We start from the raw sequence: 14,776 nt of genomic DNA, 5'->3' as shown, positions 1-14,776 counted from the left end.
GTGGCCTAGGGGTTAAGTCTCAGCACTATCACTCCTACTGGCTGAGTTCGATCCCCAACCAGGGAGCTACCCACATGGCGCGGCAGACCTCTCCTGTCTCGCCCACTGCTCCCCTCAGCAGTGTATTTCAGTCAGTCTGCCTGTTCTGCTCCCCACTCTGTCTCTCATGATCCTCTCACCCCCTGCACCTCTGGCCTGTACCCCAGTTCTATGCAAAAATAAAAAAAACAGAAATCCCTCTTTTTCTTCCTCAGCTCCCCCATCCCTAAAGAGGGGGGTGAGAGTCATGCCCACTTCTTTCCTCCTTCCCCCACCTCTGGCCTTTACCCTTGATGGCCAGACCTTGAAAAGGCACAGTGGGGTGGGGGGTAGGGAGGCAGCAAGGCAAAGTGGGGGACCAATAGCAAGGATGCAGAGTTAGAGATTCTGCCACTTTCTAGCCGTGTGATTCAGCCTCTCTGAGCCTCGCCCTTCTCACTTGAGAAATGGAAATCTTGGCCATTTAGGCTAATAGGTAAGAGCCTTGTGAGCTGCTGCTTGGAGGCTCAGCCCCCAGTCACTCAGAAGCCAGTGCTGGCGCTTGGGAAGCCCTGGGTTGCTTTTGTTAACATAAAGATAGACTTGGGGAACAGAGGGAGTCTGCTCAGTGGGGAGCCTCTATGGCCTGTCTCATGCCACCCCATCCCGCAGCTGGGGCCTAATGTTCCACTCCTTCTGTTTGTCTCCCTTAGGACAACTCCGACACCTTCCTCTTGACTGAGGACACAGAATGGAAGGTAGGTCTCTGCTCAGCCTCTGGAGATGGGAGACCAACAGCCGAGCGGCCCCTCGCCCCACCCAACCTGTCCCAGAGGAGGGTCTCAGCCCTTCGTGTGCCGCCATCCTCAGGTCAGGGGCTGGGCACCCAGAAGCCTCCAGGACCACCCAGTTTGCTGACAACAGTTCTTCCTGCCCCCTGCCAGGTGGAGAGAGCCCCCCTCCACCTAAACAAGATGGGGAGTGAGGGTGGAGAGGGGAGTGAGGGGGTGCTGTTTCTGAATCAGCATTTTCCTCCAATGAAAGCCAGGTTGATGCTCTGAAATAGCTCCTGTTTCCATGGCAGCTGTTGCCGGGACAACCGTGTCTCTTTAGCTCCATGCCAGGTTCCCTGTGAAAACTGAGATCGTTCTTTGTTTTTGTGCCTCCGCATGATGGTTTTGCTCACTGGCCACCACTTGTCCCCTCTGAGCCCGACAGTTTATTTCCAGGTCTCTGAAATCGTTTGAGTTTTCACTGGGTTCTGGGGCCCTCTGGCCATCAGAGCATCCGACTCAGCAGGCCGAGCCCCGGCCACTCCTCCTGCCTGGGCCTGACTTCAATTTGGGTCAGTCTCTGAGCCCCGTGACAGCCCCAGCCTCGTGGTCTGGACGCAAGGGGTGACGCGGAAGTGGGGCGGCTGGCGGGCTCCTCCCCCAGGCGCGTGTGGCAGGGATCCGATGGGGCTCGGTGTCTGGCCCTGGGTTGCCAGGCCCCTCAAGGACAAAAGTCAGCAGAGGCAGCAAGGTGGCCCTTGTGCCTGCTCTGGTCCCCAGGGAGTGTCAGCCCAAATACAGGGACTGGGCTGCTGGGGGGTGGCTGGAGGGGGGTGGAGAGAGCTGAGGGGGAGGGATGTGGCCTCCAGATGGCCCCAGTGGAGGTCAGGACAGGCACTCAAGGGGTTCTCTTTGTCCTCCCTGCTCTGAATGAGGTTGAGTATGTGTGGACAAACATCCCCGCCTCTCCAGGCTGGGCTGCGGACAAATTCAGAGCAGCCGGCCCCCGCCTGATACCCAGTGGGACCAGCCAAGGCCTAGGGTGCTGACTTCTAGCCCCCAAACACACACACGCAGCGGGGGTGCTATAGGAGAGTGGGAACCCTGGGTCCTTCATACCTGGGTGCTATGCCCAGCCTGGGGGGCTCCTGCCCCAGGTGTGTGGGACCCTGGTCCTCAAAATCCAGGCCTTGGTAAAGGGGGCCTTCCTTATAGTCATCGCACCAAAAGGGGGCTACTCTTTTTTTTTTTTTTAAGAAAAAGTGGTTTCAAGGATGGTCCTTATCTGAGCCAAGGCCTGGCAGGGATTTTAGTCCATTTCAAGGTGGCAGGTGGCTGGCCTCAGTGGGCCCAGCCAGGGGAGAGGCCAGAGGACAAAAGAGTCACACCTGGGTCCAGGTCTTGCCTTTACGTATGGGACACCGGACCTCCAGAACATCAGGCCCTCGTTTGAATGGCTAGACAGGCAGCTCAGACCTCCCTGGGGGCTTATAGGGTGGAGGATGGTGCCCAAGGTTGGGTGCTCAGGGTCCCGCTGACAGAGAGTAGTGGCCACCAACGCCAGGGTCTTGAGTAGTGTCCCTTCCCACCCTGGTTCCTATATCTGTGGGGCCTGATTCCTATATCTGTGCCACTGGCTGTGTGATGTCGAGCAGGTTACCAAACCTCTCTGTGCTTCATTTTTTTTCACCTGTAAAGTGGATTTTAAGAGGTTAAAATGAGGTAACACGTGGAACATTTGACTAGAGCCTGGCATGTTGTAGACGTGCTACTAAACATCTACTTCCGTGAATAATGTGACCTCAGGCCCAGAGCCCGAAGAGGCAGGTCAGCTCCCCTCCTGCCTGGATAGCCAAGTGGGAAATGAACTGTGTTTTTGTTTCCTCATCCTTTCTTGGTTTCTTCATCCTTTCTCGTGTGGTGGTTATGGGGTATGCTTGCAGTGGGCACGGCGGTTCTCCCGCTTACAATGCAGGAGCTCAGAGAGGTCGGCTGACTTGCTCAAGGTCACCCAGCAGAAAAGTGGCAGAGCTGTGGCCGGTGCTGGGCTTGGAGAGCAGGACACGAGGCTGCTGTTGGGCCACAGTCGTGGCCTCTGGAGGAGGGGCCAGCAGTTAGGAGAAACATGGACCCACCATTTCTCTTCTGCCAGGCATCTGCCAGCCTGGGCAGGGGTGGGGTCAGGTCTAGTGTGATTTATGCAGCTTTTCCTTCACCCCGATGGGGCCTCTGTGAGGCAGGCACGTTCCTGCGTTACACTTGAGCCTGATGCACCCAGATGTTAAAACATCTTGGCCAAAGTCACCCGGCTGGTGGGTGAGGAAGCCGGGACTTCAACTCATTTCTGTGGATTTGAAGCCCGTGAACTGAGAAGCAGGGCCTGTGGCTTGGTGTGGGCAGTGTCAGCTTCCCACGTGGGAGAGCCACTCAGAAGTCAGAGTTTGGGGTGGGCATGGGTTGGATGGGTTTGGTGACAGAAAGCCCACCCCACTTCAAGAAGGACAAGGGTGGATTTGTGGGCTGTGAGGGGCTGGCTGCCTCAGTTACTCAAGCGTCTTTCTGTGCTGAAGTGGCTGCTGAGCATGGCCAGAACATGAGGGGCCAGGGGGACCCCCCAGGTCCACAGCTTGGCTGCCTTGGGAGAGACAGGGTCCAGCCCCCTAACTCTGGGCCCCCCAGCACAGAAGGTCAGAGATGGAGGGGAAGTTGGTGTCCATGGGCAGAGGATGTGCCAAGAATAGGGTGCATGGCAGGTGTTGACCGGGTCACTGGGCATGCTGGGAGGTGACCGCCTTCCCCAAGGCAGCCAGCCAGGGTGCAGGGTTGTAGTTTGGGTTGGGGTGAGTGGCACGTTCCTTCACCAAAGAGGCAGAACGGGGGCACAGGCGCCTAGCACCCCTCCCTTCTCTGTTGCTCCTGCTTCTCCCAGCCCTTGGGCTCCCTCCTCCACTCACCTCCCTGGCCTATTTCCTCTCCTCTGCGCTCTCCCTCCCCTTTTCTGTTTATCTGGGAGTCTCTAGCCAGCTCCCCACCCAAATAATCCTTGCTGCTCAGGAGGACAGAACCTGGAGCCTGAGGAGTTCCCTGCCTCCTGCTCCCCAGGGCCCTGGGACCAGGCCCCACTGGAGCTGGGTGGGTCTGCAGGAGTGGCATGCCCACTTTGCCAGGCTGCCTCCTGCCCCTCCTCCCTCTGGTAGCCTCCAGCACGGGGGTGGGGAGAGCAGGGCAGCACTCTGTCCAGGCCCCCAGCCTCGAATCCCCATTTCCGCAACGTGAGCCCTAGGGGACACCCTGGCCAGCAGGGAAGGATCCGAACCCTGGGACAGAGTCACCACCCAGGTTGACCCAGACAGCAGTGGCTCCCCGCTTGCCCTCAAGCTTAAGTGATCCAGGCTTTCAGATCTGGTGACTGGGGCTGGGGCCCTCTCAGGTAGGGTCCCCTGGGCACGCCGGTGTGCCCATCCTGCCCTACACCGGCGGGAGGTGTCTGTGTACCTGGCCCAGGGTGCACCTGTAGTTCGGCCTCCTGGCCTGCCTCCCAGGACCCTGTGCAGCTGCAGCTGTGGGTGTGTGCCTGTGTGCTGGGGGGCGGAAGATGCAGGGGCTGGGGGCCAGCAGGGAGGGATGTGTCTGGCAGGGAGTGGGAGGAGCAGGAGCAGAGGCTGGGCTGAGGGAAGGCCTCGGGAGCCAATTGCAGCCACATTTGCCTCCCAACAGCCAATCTGGCGGCCGGGGCTCCGGGTGAGCGAGTGGCAGCTCAGAAACCCCGCGGCAGGGAGGGGCGGCCAAGGCCGGGCCAGGCTGGGCGTATAAATGGCCCGGGAGCGGTGCCCCAGCGCAGAGCCTCGGGTCTCCCACTGAAGCTGCCCCCTCCCCCTGAGCCCCGGTGACTCAGGTCTTTGTTTGCCCTTCGTGGTCGAGGCAGGTGGCCTCCCTCGGCAAGATGCCGGAGTGCTGGGATGGGGTGAGTGAGCGCGCTCGGAGCTGCCAGGCGGGCAGGGAGCAGGGGGCATCCTTTGCCCACCTCCGGTGGCCGATCTGCCTCGATGGCTCACCATGGGGCCCGCAGGCTCCTGGCTCCCTGGCCTCCGGCCTGCAGCCGGCGGTAGCTGCTGATGGGGCTGGGGTGGGCGGGGAGGGCTGGCTGTCTGTAAGCCAGGGTGGACCAGGGTGCCCGCCTGAGCACCGCACTGTTGGAGGCCCTCGCCCCACACATGCCCGGCTGGCGTCTGCCTCATCCCTGGGACAGCCAGGTGGAGGCAGGGGGGAGGTTGGGTGCCCTGCTTGTGTCTGGGTGTCTGTGCATGCAGAGGGGGCGTCTGCCCTCCTGAGTCTGGGGGCGCTTCCTGGCTGTTCGCTGGCCGCACTGCAGTGCCAACACGACCAATGGCCTCTTCCTTCTTCGGGAGTTGCTTGCAACTCCTCCTTGGTCCCCAGGGCACTGCAGCACCGGCCTGGCAGGGACTGGGTGGTCTGGGTAATGGTGCTAACTCGGCCTTCAGACTGGGGCTCCATGGGGGAGGGCGTGAGGAGAGAGTCGTGCCTTCTTTTGTGGGTGGAGAAAGATAACGCTGGAGCCGCTGGAGCCGTGAGTCCTGGGGGACCAGGAGGCCTCCTTTGCCCGTGGCAGCAGGTGCCCAGGGTCTGTGCTGCTCTTCCTCATGGAGGGAGAGGCTAGGGGAGACCTGCCTGTCCACCCCATCCCCACCCTCCTGCCCGGTCCAATACAGCCCAGGCAGAGACGTCAGCGCCTACCGCTGGTGCAGCTCACGTCCCCTGAATTATTGATGCGGCTGACGGGAATCTGTACTAGCCCCCCCACCTCCCGCTGCGCACTGAAGCCCAACTTGGAGGCCCCCCAATCCTCAAGGTCACGGGCGAGGTGAGACCCATAGGCCGGAGGGGACGGCAGAGCCCCCCTCCCTTGCTGTCGCAGTGCAGCCCGCCCGCTGCTCCGAAGCCCTCCGGGAGATGGGAGGCTGGGCTCTGATGTCACCAGGAGCCAATGGGAGTGTTGGGGGCTGGGGGATTCGAGTACTTGGGACGCCCCTCACCCTGTGCAGCACCCCAAAGGACAGGGTGTTTAGCCTCTATCAGGCTGAGCTGGGCCTGAGCTCCTGGGTCAGAGGAGGCTCAGGGAGGTGGGCAGGAGGGTTGGGCCAAGGTCACTGGGTAACCGACTGGACCTATGTCCTGCCCAGGGCCTTGCCCTTCCAGCCTCTGGGGACCTGAGCCTCAGTGAGGCGGGCCCTTGGCTGAGTCCCACTGTCTCAGAGAACCAGGGTGGCCCCACCAGGCCTGGGAGGGGGGAGCTCCCCCTACACACACCCATGGACAGTGGAAGTCTGGGTGTGGAGGACCCGGCAGGGCTGGAGCAGACCCCTCTCGGGTCATCTCTTCCATCTGCCGCAGGAAGCGCATTGCAGCTCTTGCCCCAGCCCTCACCTTCCCAAGGCCAGGAGAGCACAGAGGGTGGGGATACAGCAGGGCCCCCCAGCTCCCCATAGGGACAGGCCACCATGGAGAGGCTGCCTGCCTGCTCAGAAGTCTCTTGGGTGGAACATGAGCTCCTCCTCAGAAAATGCAGCCTGGGATATATCCCCTGGCACAGCCCACCTTGCCTACTTTGCACTTGACCTTGAACAAGTCATTTCTTTCCCAGCCTCAGTTTCCTGTGGCTTGGGTCCCTGTGAAGAGCCGACGAGAAGCTACAAGAAAAGCGTGCGGCCAGTGGCCAGTGAGCAGGCAGTGCTCCTTGCTCTGATGGCCCTGAGGGAGGCCAGGCCTGGGATGCCGGGAGGCTATGATGGACCTGGAGGACATCAGGATTGATTGAACAGGGCCTCATGGAAGGAATGTAGTTCCCAGGGTGTGGCCTTTGGCCCTGAGGTTGACTCCACTTTGTCATTCCCTTCCGGAGACACAGACCTGACAGTGGTCCTTTGAACCCAGGCCTGAGGCCAGTCCCCAATAATGTCTCCTACCCCAAGGCTCCCCGTTCCCCTTGGAGGTAGGAAGTTAGCTTTGCTGTGAACCTCTGTGATCTCCATCTGCAAAATGGGGGGGAATGGGGTCTTCTTATATAATGTAGAAGCCACAGTAGGTGCTCAGTCATGTTCCTGTCACCCCTTACCCAGGACCCTGCAGATCACTGGGCCACCCCCTGTGGTTTCCAGGGTGCCTTGCAGTACAGGGCCAGCCTGTGGTCTCAGCTGCTCTTGGAGTTTTCCCACTGGGTAGCCAAGAGCAACCGGTCTGCAGAGGGACCAGCTAGGGGGGCACCTCCCCAGGGCTCAGGGAGAGGCCAGCACCACACCCCCCTTTCTGGGGCCCCCTCCAGGTGCTGAACGCTCCAGAGACATCCGCTTCTTTACTTCTCACAGAGTTGCTCTGAGATGGCTCTGGCAGAGGTGGCCGAGGCACGGAGAAGTGACTGCCCTGCTGAGAGTCACACAGTAAGGGCCAGAGCGGGTCTTGAACCTGCAGCCTCCAGCTCCTGTTCCCGTAGGAGCTTAGCCAAGGGCATGAACACAGGATGATCCTGGCGGCCACTGCAGGAGGCCTGGGGTGGGGGAGGGGGTGGTCTAGCCCGGCCCTGCTGAAGGGAGGCCTTGGGCATCACGGAAGGGGGTCTCCAGGTGAAAGGAACAGCAGGAGGGAGAGCCTGGAGGTGGGGGCCAGGCTGGGGTGGTTGTTGTGGGCTGGCTTGCTGGCATGGTAGTTTTACCTCCCAGTTTACCCAGGATTCTGGGCAGAGCTTTTCAGGCCCTTCCCCTTCAGGAGCCAAGCCCTTGAAAGGTTCTGGGTGGGGGAGGAATATGGTGAGGGTGGGGCTCAGGCTGGGGGGCAGAGCTGTCCTGGAGGGGCTGTGGGGAGGGAAAACATGGGTCTCTGTACCCTGGAGGACTAAGCACAGCAAGGCCCGGTTGGGCTCACACCCCCACCCCTCTTTGCAGAGGGGACCAGCACTTTCCTGCACAGCCAGTTCACGTTGTCCCTGAACTGAATCCCATGGGAAAGGGGTGCTCCATCTGGCCTGTCCTCTCTGGGAGCTGCTTGAGCTGATGAGAATGAGATACCCCACCACTGTAGGGTGGATGCCCCACCCCAGGTCCAACACCTGCCCCCCAGCTGTTCCCCAGCCTTGTTCCCCAGGTGAGCCAGGAGTGGGGGCTGCTCAGAGTCCAGCGCCATGTCTCCCCTCCAGGAACATGACATCGAAACGCCTTATGGCCTTCTGCACGTGGTGATCCGGGGTTCCCCCAAGGGGAACCGCCCAGCCATCCTCACCTACCATGATGTGGGCCTCAACCGTAAGTACACCCCAGCCTTATCCAGCCTCCCTCCACACCCCCCACCATGTCTCGAATCTGCCGGAGCAGTGGGACTCCCTCCCTCCTCACAGGCCCCCGTGGATCCTCACCTGCCCCGGCTCTGTGCCCTTAGCCATTCGGGCCTCACTTCCCCTCTGGGCCACGGGCTCCCCCTCTGCTCAGCACTGGGGCGTGTGTCTTGCAGACAAGCTGTGCTTCAACACCTTCTTCAATTTCGAGGACATGCAGGAGATCACCAAGCACTTTGTGGTGTGCCATGTGGATGCCCCTGGTCAGCAGGTGGGGGCGTCTCAGTTCCCTCAGGGGTAGGTAGCCGGGATCCCCCTCCTCACCACCTCCCCAGCATGTGTCCCAGGCTGCACCTGGGCCTGACCTTGCGCTCTGCCGGCAGGTACCAGTTCCCCTCCATGGAGCAGCTTGCGGCCATGCTTCCCAGCGTGGTACAGCACTTTGGGTGAGTCCAGCCCTGCGCCTGTGCTGGGGGTCCCTGGGGCGCAAACGCACCCCAGGCTCCAGCTGAGGACTGCGGGCTGGGGCGTGGGCTGCTCCCGATGGCACTTGTGCAACTGACACTCCGGGCCCTCGAGTGACCAACGTGCTCTCCGCCAGGTTCAAGTACGTGATTGGCATCGGAGTGGGAGCCGGAGCTTACGTGCTGGCCAAGTTTGCAGTGAGTGTCCCCCACCCATCCTCCTGACCCCCCCAGGTCTGGTCTCTGCTGGGCTGCTCCCTTCAACGCAAGAACCTTCCCTGTCTTCCTGCCTTCCTCCTCGTCCATCTCCTCACTTTTTAACTTTTTTCCTTCAAGAAAACTTTAAAAGGGTTACTTTTCTCATATTTCCTCAAGAGACTATAAACTTAACTATTATCCAAAGCCAAGATCCCTGTGAGCATCAAACTATACAACTGATTGTTCTAACCACATGATAAGGGTCATCCTGCTCACGCATCAATAACTAGGGCCCTATTTAAACACGAATCTATTAAGTGTGTGAGGGTTAAAGAAGTCACATTTCAAAAACTTCCTGCCGGGTAGGACCCCACAAGCTTTTCATCTCTAGAAAGAAAAACTGAATTTTAAGTGGATTTTTCGGCTCCGGTTGGTCCTCAGCACTTAATCCTTTTGGAACCGCAGCCCTTTCATGCCACCCCAGATGGAGGCTGGCACTGGGCATGCATATTACTGTTTCCCCTAAAGCAGTTTCTTAAAATCTCCAGGACTTCACTTTCTACAAAAGCAAAGAAACAAAATGTTTCATCCTGTTTTACAACAGCTGCATCTTCAAAGTTATGTTAAAAGGACTGAGACTCATTGGCATAGGCCTAGAGTCAACTCGAAGTGCTGAGGGGCAGCAGGTGGAGCAGGCGCGACCATGGGGCAGGACCCACCTGAGGCCAGTTGCGGGTGTGGGTTCTCTGCTCCTGCCCATCCTCCCACGCATCAGCAAAGCCAGGATTCTACAGCATTTTCTAGGCACGAGGACTGGGGCTCCCCATCACCCCCTGCCCTGCGTTCTTCTCTCCGGGCAGCTCATCTTCCCCGACCTGGTGGAAGGGCTGGTGCTGATGAACATCGACCCCAACGGCAAAGGCTGGATCGACTGGGCTGCCACCAAGGTGAGCGTGCACCCCTTGGGGGTGTGGGGCTGGGAGCTAGGGTGGCCCTCACACCTGCCCTCCGCCTGGCCCACAGCTTTCTGGCCTGACCAGCACGTTACCTGACACGGTGCTCTCCCACCTCTTCAGCCAGGTAAGGGGGTCCGCTCACCCCGGGAGTGGGAGTGGGGCTGGCCTGGCTCTCGTGGAGCCTCAGGCCCCGAGTCTTCCCACTCTCAGGGGCGCCCTGCTTCTGCGCCCCCTCAGCCGGGCGGGTGTGAGCATGTGCGGGGATATGCGCCATCCGATCTATCACACCCCCTATTCTGTGGTTGGTCATGAGGCAGCACAAGGTTGGGTCTGGAGCCTCTCCGGGCTCCTGAGGCCCGGCCCCCACGATACTGCGCCCCCTCGTTCACCCCCCCCCCACGGTCCCCCATCCTCCCCGCCCCTGCGCTGGGAGTGGGGCGAGGGCTGCTCTGGAGGTGAAGGTGATGCGCACACCCCTCTGAACCCGTGCGTCCTCTGTGCGTCCTCCTCGCGCACCCTGTGCACCCCTCTGCGCCCAGGAAGAGCTGGTGAATAACACAGAGTTGGTGCAGAGCTACCGGCAGCAGATCGCGAACGTGGTGAACCAGGCCAACCTGCAGCTCTTCTGGAACATGTACAACAGGTGTGGATGGGGGTCTGTGGCACCGGGTGGCAGGGAGCACCCTCTGTTGGGGAACCCCCACCCCTACAGCCGCCTATGGGGAATGGACACACTCACTGCGCTTTGCTGAGGAGCTGATTACAGAGCCTGCCAGAGACAGCGCTTCTTGCCCAGGGTCACACCCCCAGAGGGGCTGGGGACCAGGAGGGCTTTGGGCTCTGCTTTGGGGGCTCCTCCAGGCCTTCCTGGGGCATGTCACTGGGTGTAGTGATAGATGTGGACCACATGTCTTTCCCCTGTACCCCTGTGTGCTGACATCTGTAGGGGGGATGGTGGGAGGAAGTGTGAGGGTTTCCAACTCTGCTCTTTGGGGTTTTGGGGTTGACCTGCGGGGGAATAGTCAGGCCCTGCCCCATCTGCTCGCCCTCCTTTCTTTTCTCCTACAAATATCTATTAGGTACCTGCTGTGTGCATGGTACTGGGGAAACAAGGGAGAGCTGAGGCCCAGGCCCTGCCTCCCCTGCGGCCAGGAATCTCACAGCTCTGGAGGTGCTGCACAGCTCCCCAGTGCTTGCAGGGGCAGAGTCAGTTTTGAGGGTCCCCTGGCATGAGTTGTGAGTCCAGAGAAGTCAAGGCTGAGGAGAGCCCTGGAGTCCCTTTTGTGCAGAACAGGCCTGTCTCCCTGTTTTCCCGGCTGGATCCTGTTCACTGTGAGTTGACTAGCCGGGGTGGCCCCAATCAGGGACCAGCAGGGGCCTCCAGGTGTCCCGGGTCATAATTGCCACACAGGGAGCTGGGGTGTGGCTGAAGCAGCAGTCAGGCTTGGGGATGCCCCTCGCTCCCGCCATCCTGGGATGCCACCTTACCCCCTCTCCCTGCAGCCGCAGAGACCTGGACATCAACCGACCCGGAACAGTGCCCAATGCCAAGACGCTCCGGTGAGTGCCCGCTCAGCCTGCCGCCTGCCCCACCTTTGCCCCCACGCCAGGCCAGTCAGCCCTTTTCTTCTGTCTGCAGCTGCCCCGTGATGCTGGTGGTTGGGGACAATGCGCCTGCTGAGGACGGGGTGGTGAGTGAGGGATGGGCCCTGATAGGGGGTGGGGTGCAGGAGTTAGGGAGTCCCTGGCCCCCAGGGCCAATTCCTGACCCAACCCAGGGAAGCCTCGGGGACAGGCACTGGTCCGGTGGGCTGCTTGCTTATCCATCATCTGACCTGGCATCAGGGTGTGGCATAAGCCCCCCTCCTTGAGGTGATGAGACCTGGAGGCGGGAAGAAACTGGGGCCCTTCCATCAGGGCCCCCACCTCCATCTCTACCCACTTCAGACGCAGAGACACGTTTCTCTAAAATAAGAGTTATTTGTCGTCATGCAGTGAGTAATTCACCAGCACAGCAGCGGCCCCTCTTGATCACCACCCCTGGCACCTTTTACCTTTGGAGACCGTGTGTCACCTCTTCTGGGGACCCTGGGGGTTTGGGTCCAGGAGTGCCCCACAGTGCCCAGCTATACAGAAGCTACTGCTTGCCACCCTGGCCTGAGGGTTTGGGGGAGCAGAGCTGGGAGCCACAGCAGCCATCCTGATCCAGGCCAAGGCCCCTTTACTCCCACCCCTCACTATCGACACCCTCAGCCCCAGGCCATTCCCGCCCTGGTGGCCCGGTCTTCTGTGAGGACATTGCTGAGTTTTTTCAGCAGATGGGAATGAATCTGAGTCTTGGGGGGCTGCTTCCTGATCTCCAGGGGGCTTGGCCTTTTAGAAAGCTGCCTGGGGAGGGATGGCCTCAGTCAGGGCCTAGTTGCTGGGCCTGGGCCTGCCCTCTGCACCCCTTCCCAGCAGTTCTGAGTATAGAACCTGCCCTGAAGCCCCAGCTCTGTCCCCGGCTCTGCTGAGTCTCGCTCCTGTGTCCAGGTTGACTGCAACTCCAAGTTGGACCCAACCACCACCACCTTCCTGAAGGTGAGCTCCCTTCAGCCCAGGGCCAGCTCCCCACCATGGGCCCACCCCAGAGAGGGGCTTCCTGGGGTCCCGGCTGGGGTGGGCATGGGATGCTGCGTCTGGTCACCAAGCCGGTCCGGTACTTGAGGGGCCCTGCTCAGCTCTCCCTCTCTTCCCTACAGATGGCAGATTCCGGAGGGCTCCCCCAGGTCACACAGGTGAGACACTTGGCCTTCCTTTCCTCACTAGCCTGGGGTGAGGGAGCCTCTGCCCCACCTTCCACCCCGGCAGTTAGCTAAAACACTAACTAAATCCCTCTCCTGCAGCCCGGAAAGCTGACTGAGGCCTTCAAATACTTCCTGCAAGGCATGGGCTACAGTAAGTGTACCTCCCTGCCCCGCCCCACCAGAGACCAGGCAGAAGGTGTACCTGTGCCCCCTGTGGGTGTGGGAGCTCTGTGTTACTGGGCGGGGTGCTGGGCCATGTGCCCCCATCTCTGGACACCCACAAAATCGGTCGTTCAGGCTGTGCCCTGCACTCCTGTGCCTTGGGGAGGTCTTGGAACCCTGTTCTCATGCAGTGCTGGGCTGTTGGATTGGGGGGCTCTCCTCTCAGTCTGTGGGGGCCAAGCCTGGCCTGTGTGGTGCTGGGGAAGGTCTGTCAGACATACCACACACCCCGTTAGGCCGACGCACCTGAGGAGGACTCTGGCCATGGAGGTGCAGAGTCCCAGGGAGCCCCAGGAGTGGTCTTGGATGAGGGGGCCATCAGGTGTTAGGAGGACTGAAGCCAGGGAAGCTGGGGTGGCATCCTGAAGACCCTCAAGTGACAGGCTGTGGGCTGGAACTGGCCTCCTGTTTGCCCCTCTCACTCCAGACTCCTGCTTGTGCCAGGATGAGCCACCCAGACACTCCCTGAGCCCAATGGGCACACACACTCCCCTCACAGCACGCCTCTGGCACCCATACCCAGCTCTCCTGCCAAAATCAAACTTCCTCTCAATAAATTCTCCCTCCTGAGGAAATCGGGGTCTGGCGGGGGAGGGCAGGGGAACATTCCGGAGTAGAACTCCCTCTAGCTTCCTGTGGAGACTTCGGGCAGAGGGGCCCAGCGAACGCCAGACATGGGCCTCAGGCCTCTGAGGCAGGGCTTGGGCACAGGTGCTGGGGCATCTGCAACTTGGGGCTGGGAGGTATTCTCAGGGCCCTTAAGAAGTGCCAAGGGGGAGGGGTTTGGGGGTGTTACCTCTCCCATTCTATGCAAGGGGGGGGGTAGACTGAGGCCCAGCAGGAAGGCGAGGGCCCTGGGGCTAATGATACGGGCCCTCCCTGCTGCTGCCCAGGCTGGAGAAGGTGGGCAAAACGAGGGCCCCAGCCTGCCATGGTGGGTGGCGGGAGTGGGGCTCAAAGCTCAGGCCCCGCCCGGCCATCTAGTCCTTTCCTGTCATCTCTGGCCTGCCTCCACCCCTGCCTCGGGACTTTCCTCTTCACCCTGTTCTGTGTCTCCCCCACCCCGCCCCTCTCTGGCTCTGTCTTCTCTCTTAGTCGCACACTTGAAGGACCGAAGGCTGAGTGGAGGAGCAGGTAGCCCGGCCCCGCCCCATGCATGCCCCCGGCCTCGCCTGCTCCGTGGCCCTCTGTGCAGTGAGCGCTGCAGCCGGGCTGCGTCTTGCGGTGGCTCGGAGCCTTGTGTCCTGCTCCCCTGCAGAGCCCTGCTCTCCCGGAGCTCCTGGACCAAGTGGGCTGCACCCCATTGAGGAGTCTGGGCTGACTGGGTTGTCGAGCAGTTGCGCTTCTAAGGTTGCCATGGGCCGTGGCTGCCAGAACCTCTCAGAGGTAGCACCGGGCCCGGCCATGCCTGAGCTCGATGCGTTCAGGAGAGTGGAGGTTGCCCCCTGCAAGTCTTGCTTGCGAACCCCTGAATGAGGGCGGAAGCTGCATTGAGGGCAGTTTGACCACCATGCCTTGTCCTTCTTCACAGAGGTCGTCCTCCCTCTGCCCACCATCCTTGAGCACCATGCCTGCCCCAGCTCGGGGACCCGCTCACCCAGTTCTGGCCACAGCTCTGGTTGGCTATTGGGAGAAGGGTTCTGCTGGCCTCTGGGGAGACCTGGCCCCCCACCTTTGCTCACGTTGCTGGCACTGCATGCCTCAGGCTTGACAGCAGACTCCAGGGCCCTGGCTTGGGGTGGGCCTCTGTGCCGGTGGAAGAAGGGGTCTTGCTGGCCGCTTTGCTTGCATAAATCTTGTCCTGCCCGCGGTCGCCTCGCCCAGCCGGCCACCCCTCATGCCCATGCGGTCTCTGTCCACAGTGCCCTCGGCCAGCATGACCCGGCTCGCCCGCTCCCGCACCGCGTCCCTCACCAGTGCCGGCTCAGTGGACGGCAGCCGCCCGCAGGCCTGCACCCACTCGGAGAGCAGCGAGGGGCTGGGCCAGGTCAACCACACCATGGAGGTGTCCTGCTGA

At 60.9% G+C, this 14,776-nt stretch overlaps 1 protein-coding gene across 1 annotated transcript in view; it reads left to right on the top strand.

Annotated features, from left to right (window-relative positions):
• The window catches only part of NDRG4 (NDRG family member 4), a gene marked incomplete at both ends in the record, with an annotated part of 36,694 nt that extends 21,918 nt beyond the window's left edge, over window positions 1–14,776 (top strand). Inside the window, 16 exon segments of the mRNA XM_084257265.1 lie at window positions 732–776; window positions 7,947–7,975; window positions 7,977–8,104; window positions 8,310–8,430; window positions 8,517–8,579; window positions 8,735–8,795; window positions 9,656–9,742; window positions 9,819–9,875; window positions 10,291–10,394; window positions 11,255–11,311; window positions 11,391–11,442; window positions 12,284–12,331; window positions 12,493–12,528; window positions 12,637–12,688; window positions 13,855–13,893; window positions 14,622–14,776. Coding sequence (XP_084113391.1) covers window positions 732–776; window positions 7,947–7,975; window positions 7,977–8,104; window positions 8,310–8,430; window positions 8,517–8,579; window positions 8,735–8,795; window positions 9,656–9,742; window positions 9,819–9,875; window positions 10,291–10,394; window positions 11,255–11,311; window positions 11,391–11,442; window positions 12,284–12,331; window positions 12,493–12,528; window positions 12,637–12,688; window positions 13,855–13,893; window positions 14,622–14,776 — 1,134 coding nt within the window.

This window comes from Talpa europaea, assembly GCF_964194135.1.
Source record: "Talpa europaea genome assembly, chromosome: 16".
NCBI lineage: Eukaryota > Metazoa > Chordata > Mammalia > Eulipotyphla > Talpidae > Talpa > Talpa europaea.
The sequence above is the reverse complement of the archived record's forward strand: the minus strand, read 5'-3'. Positions and strand labels throughout refer to the sequence as shown.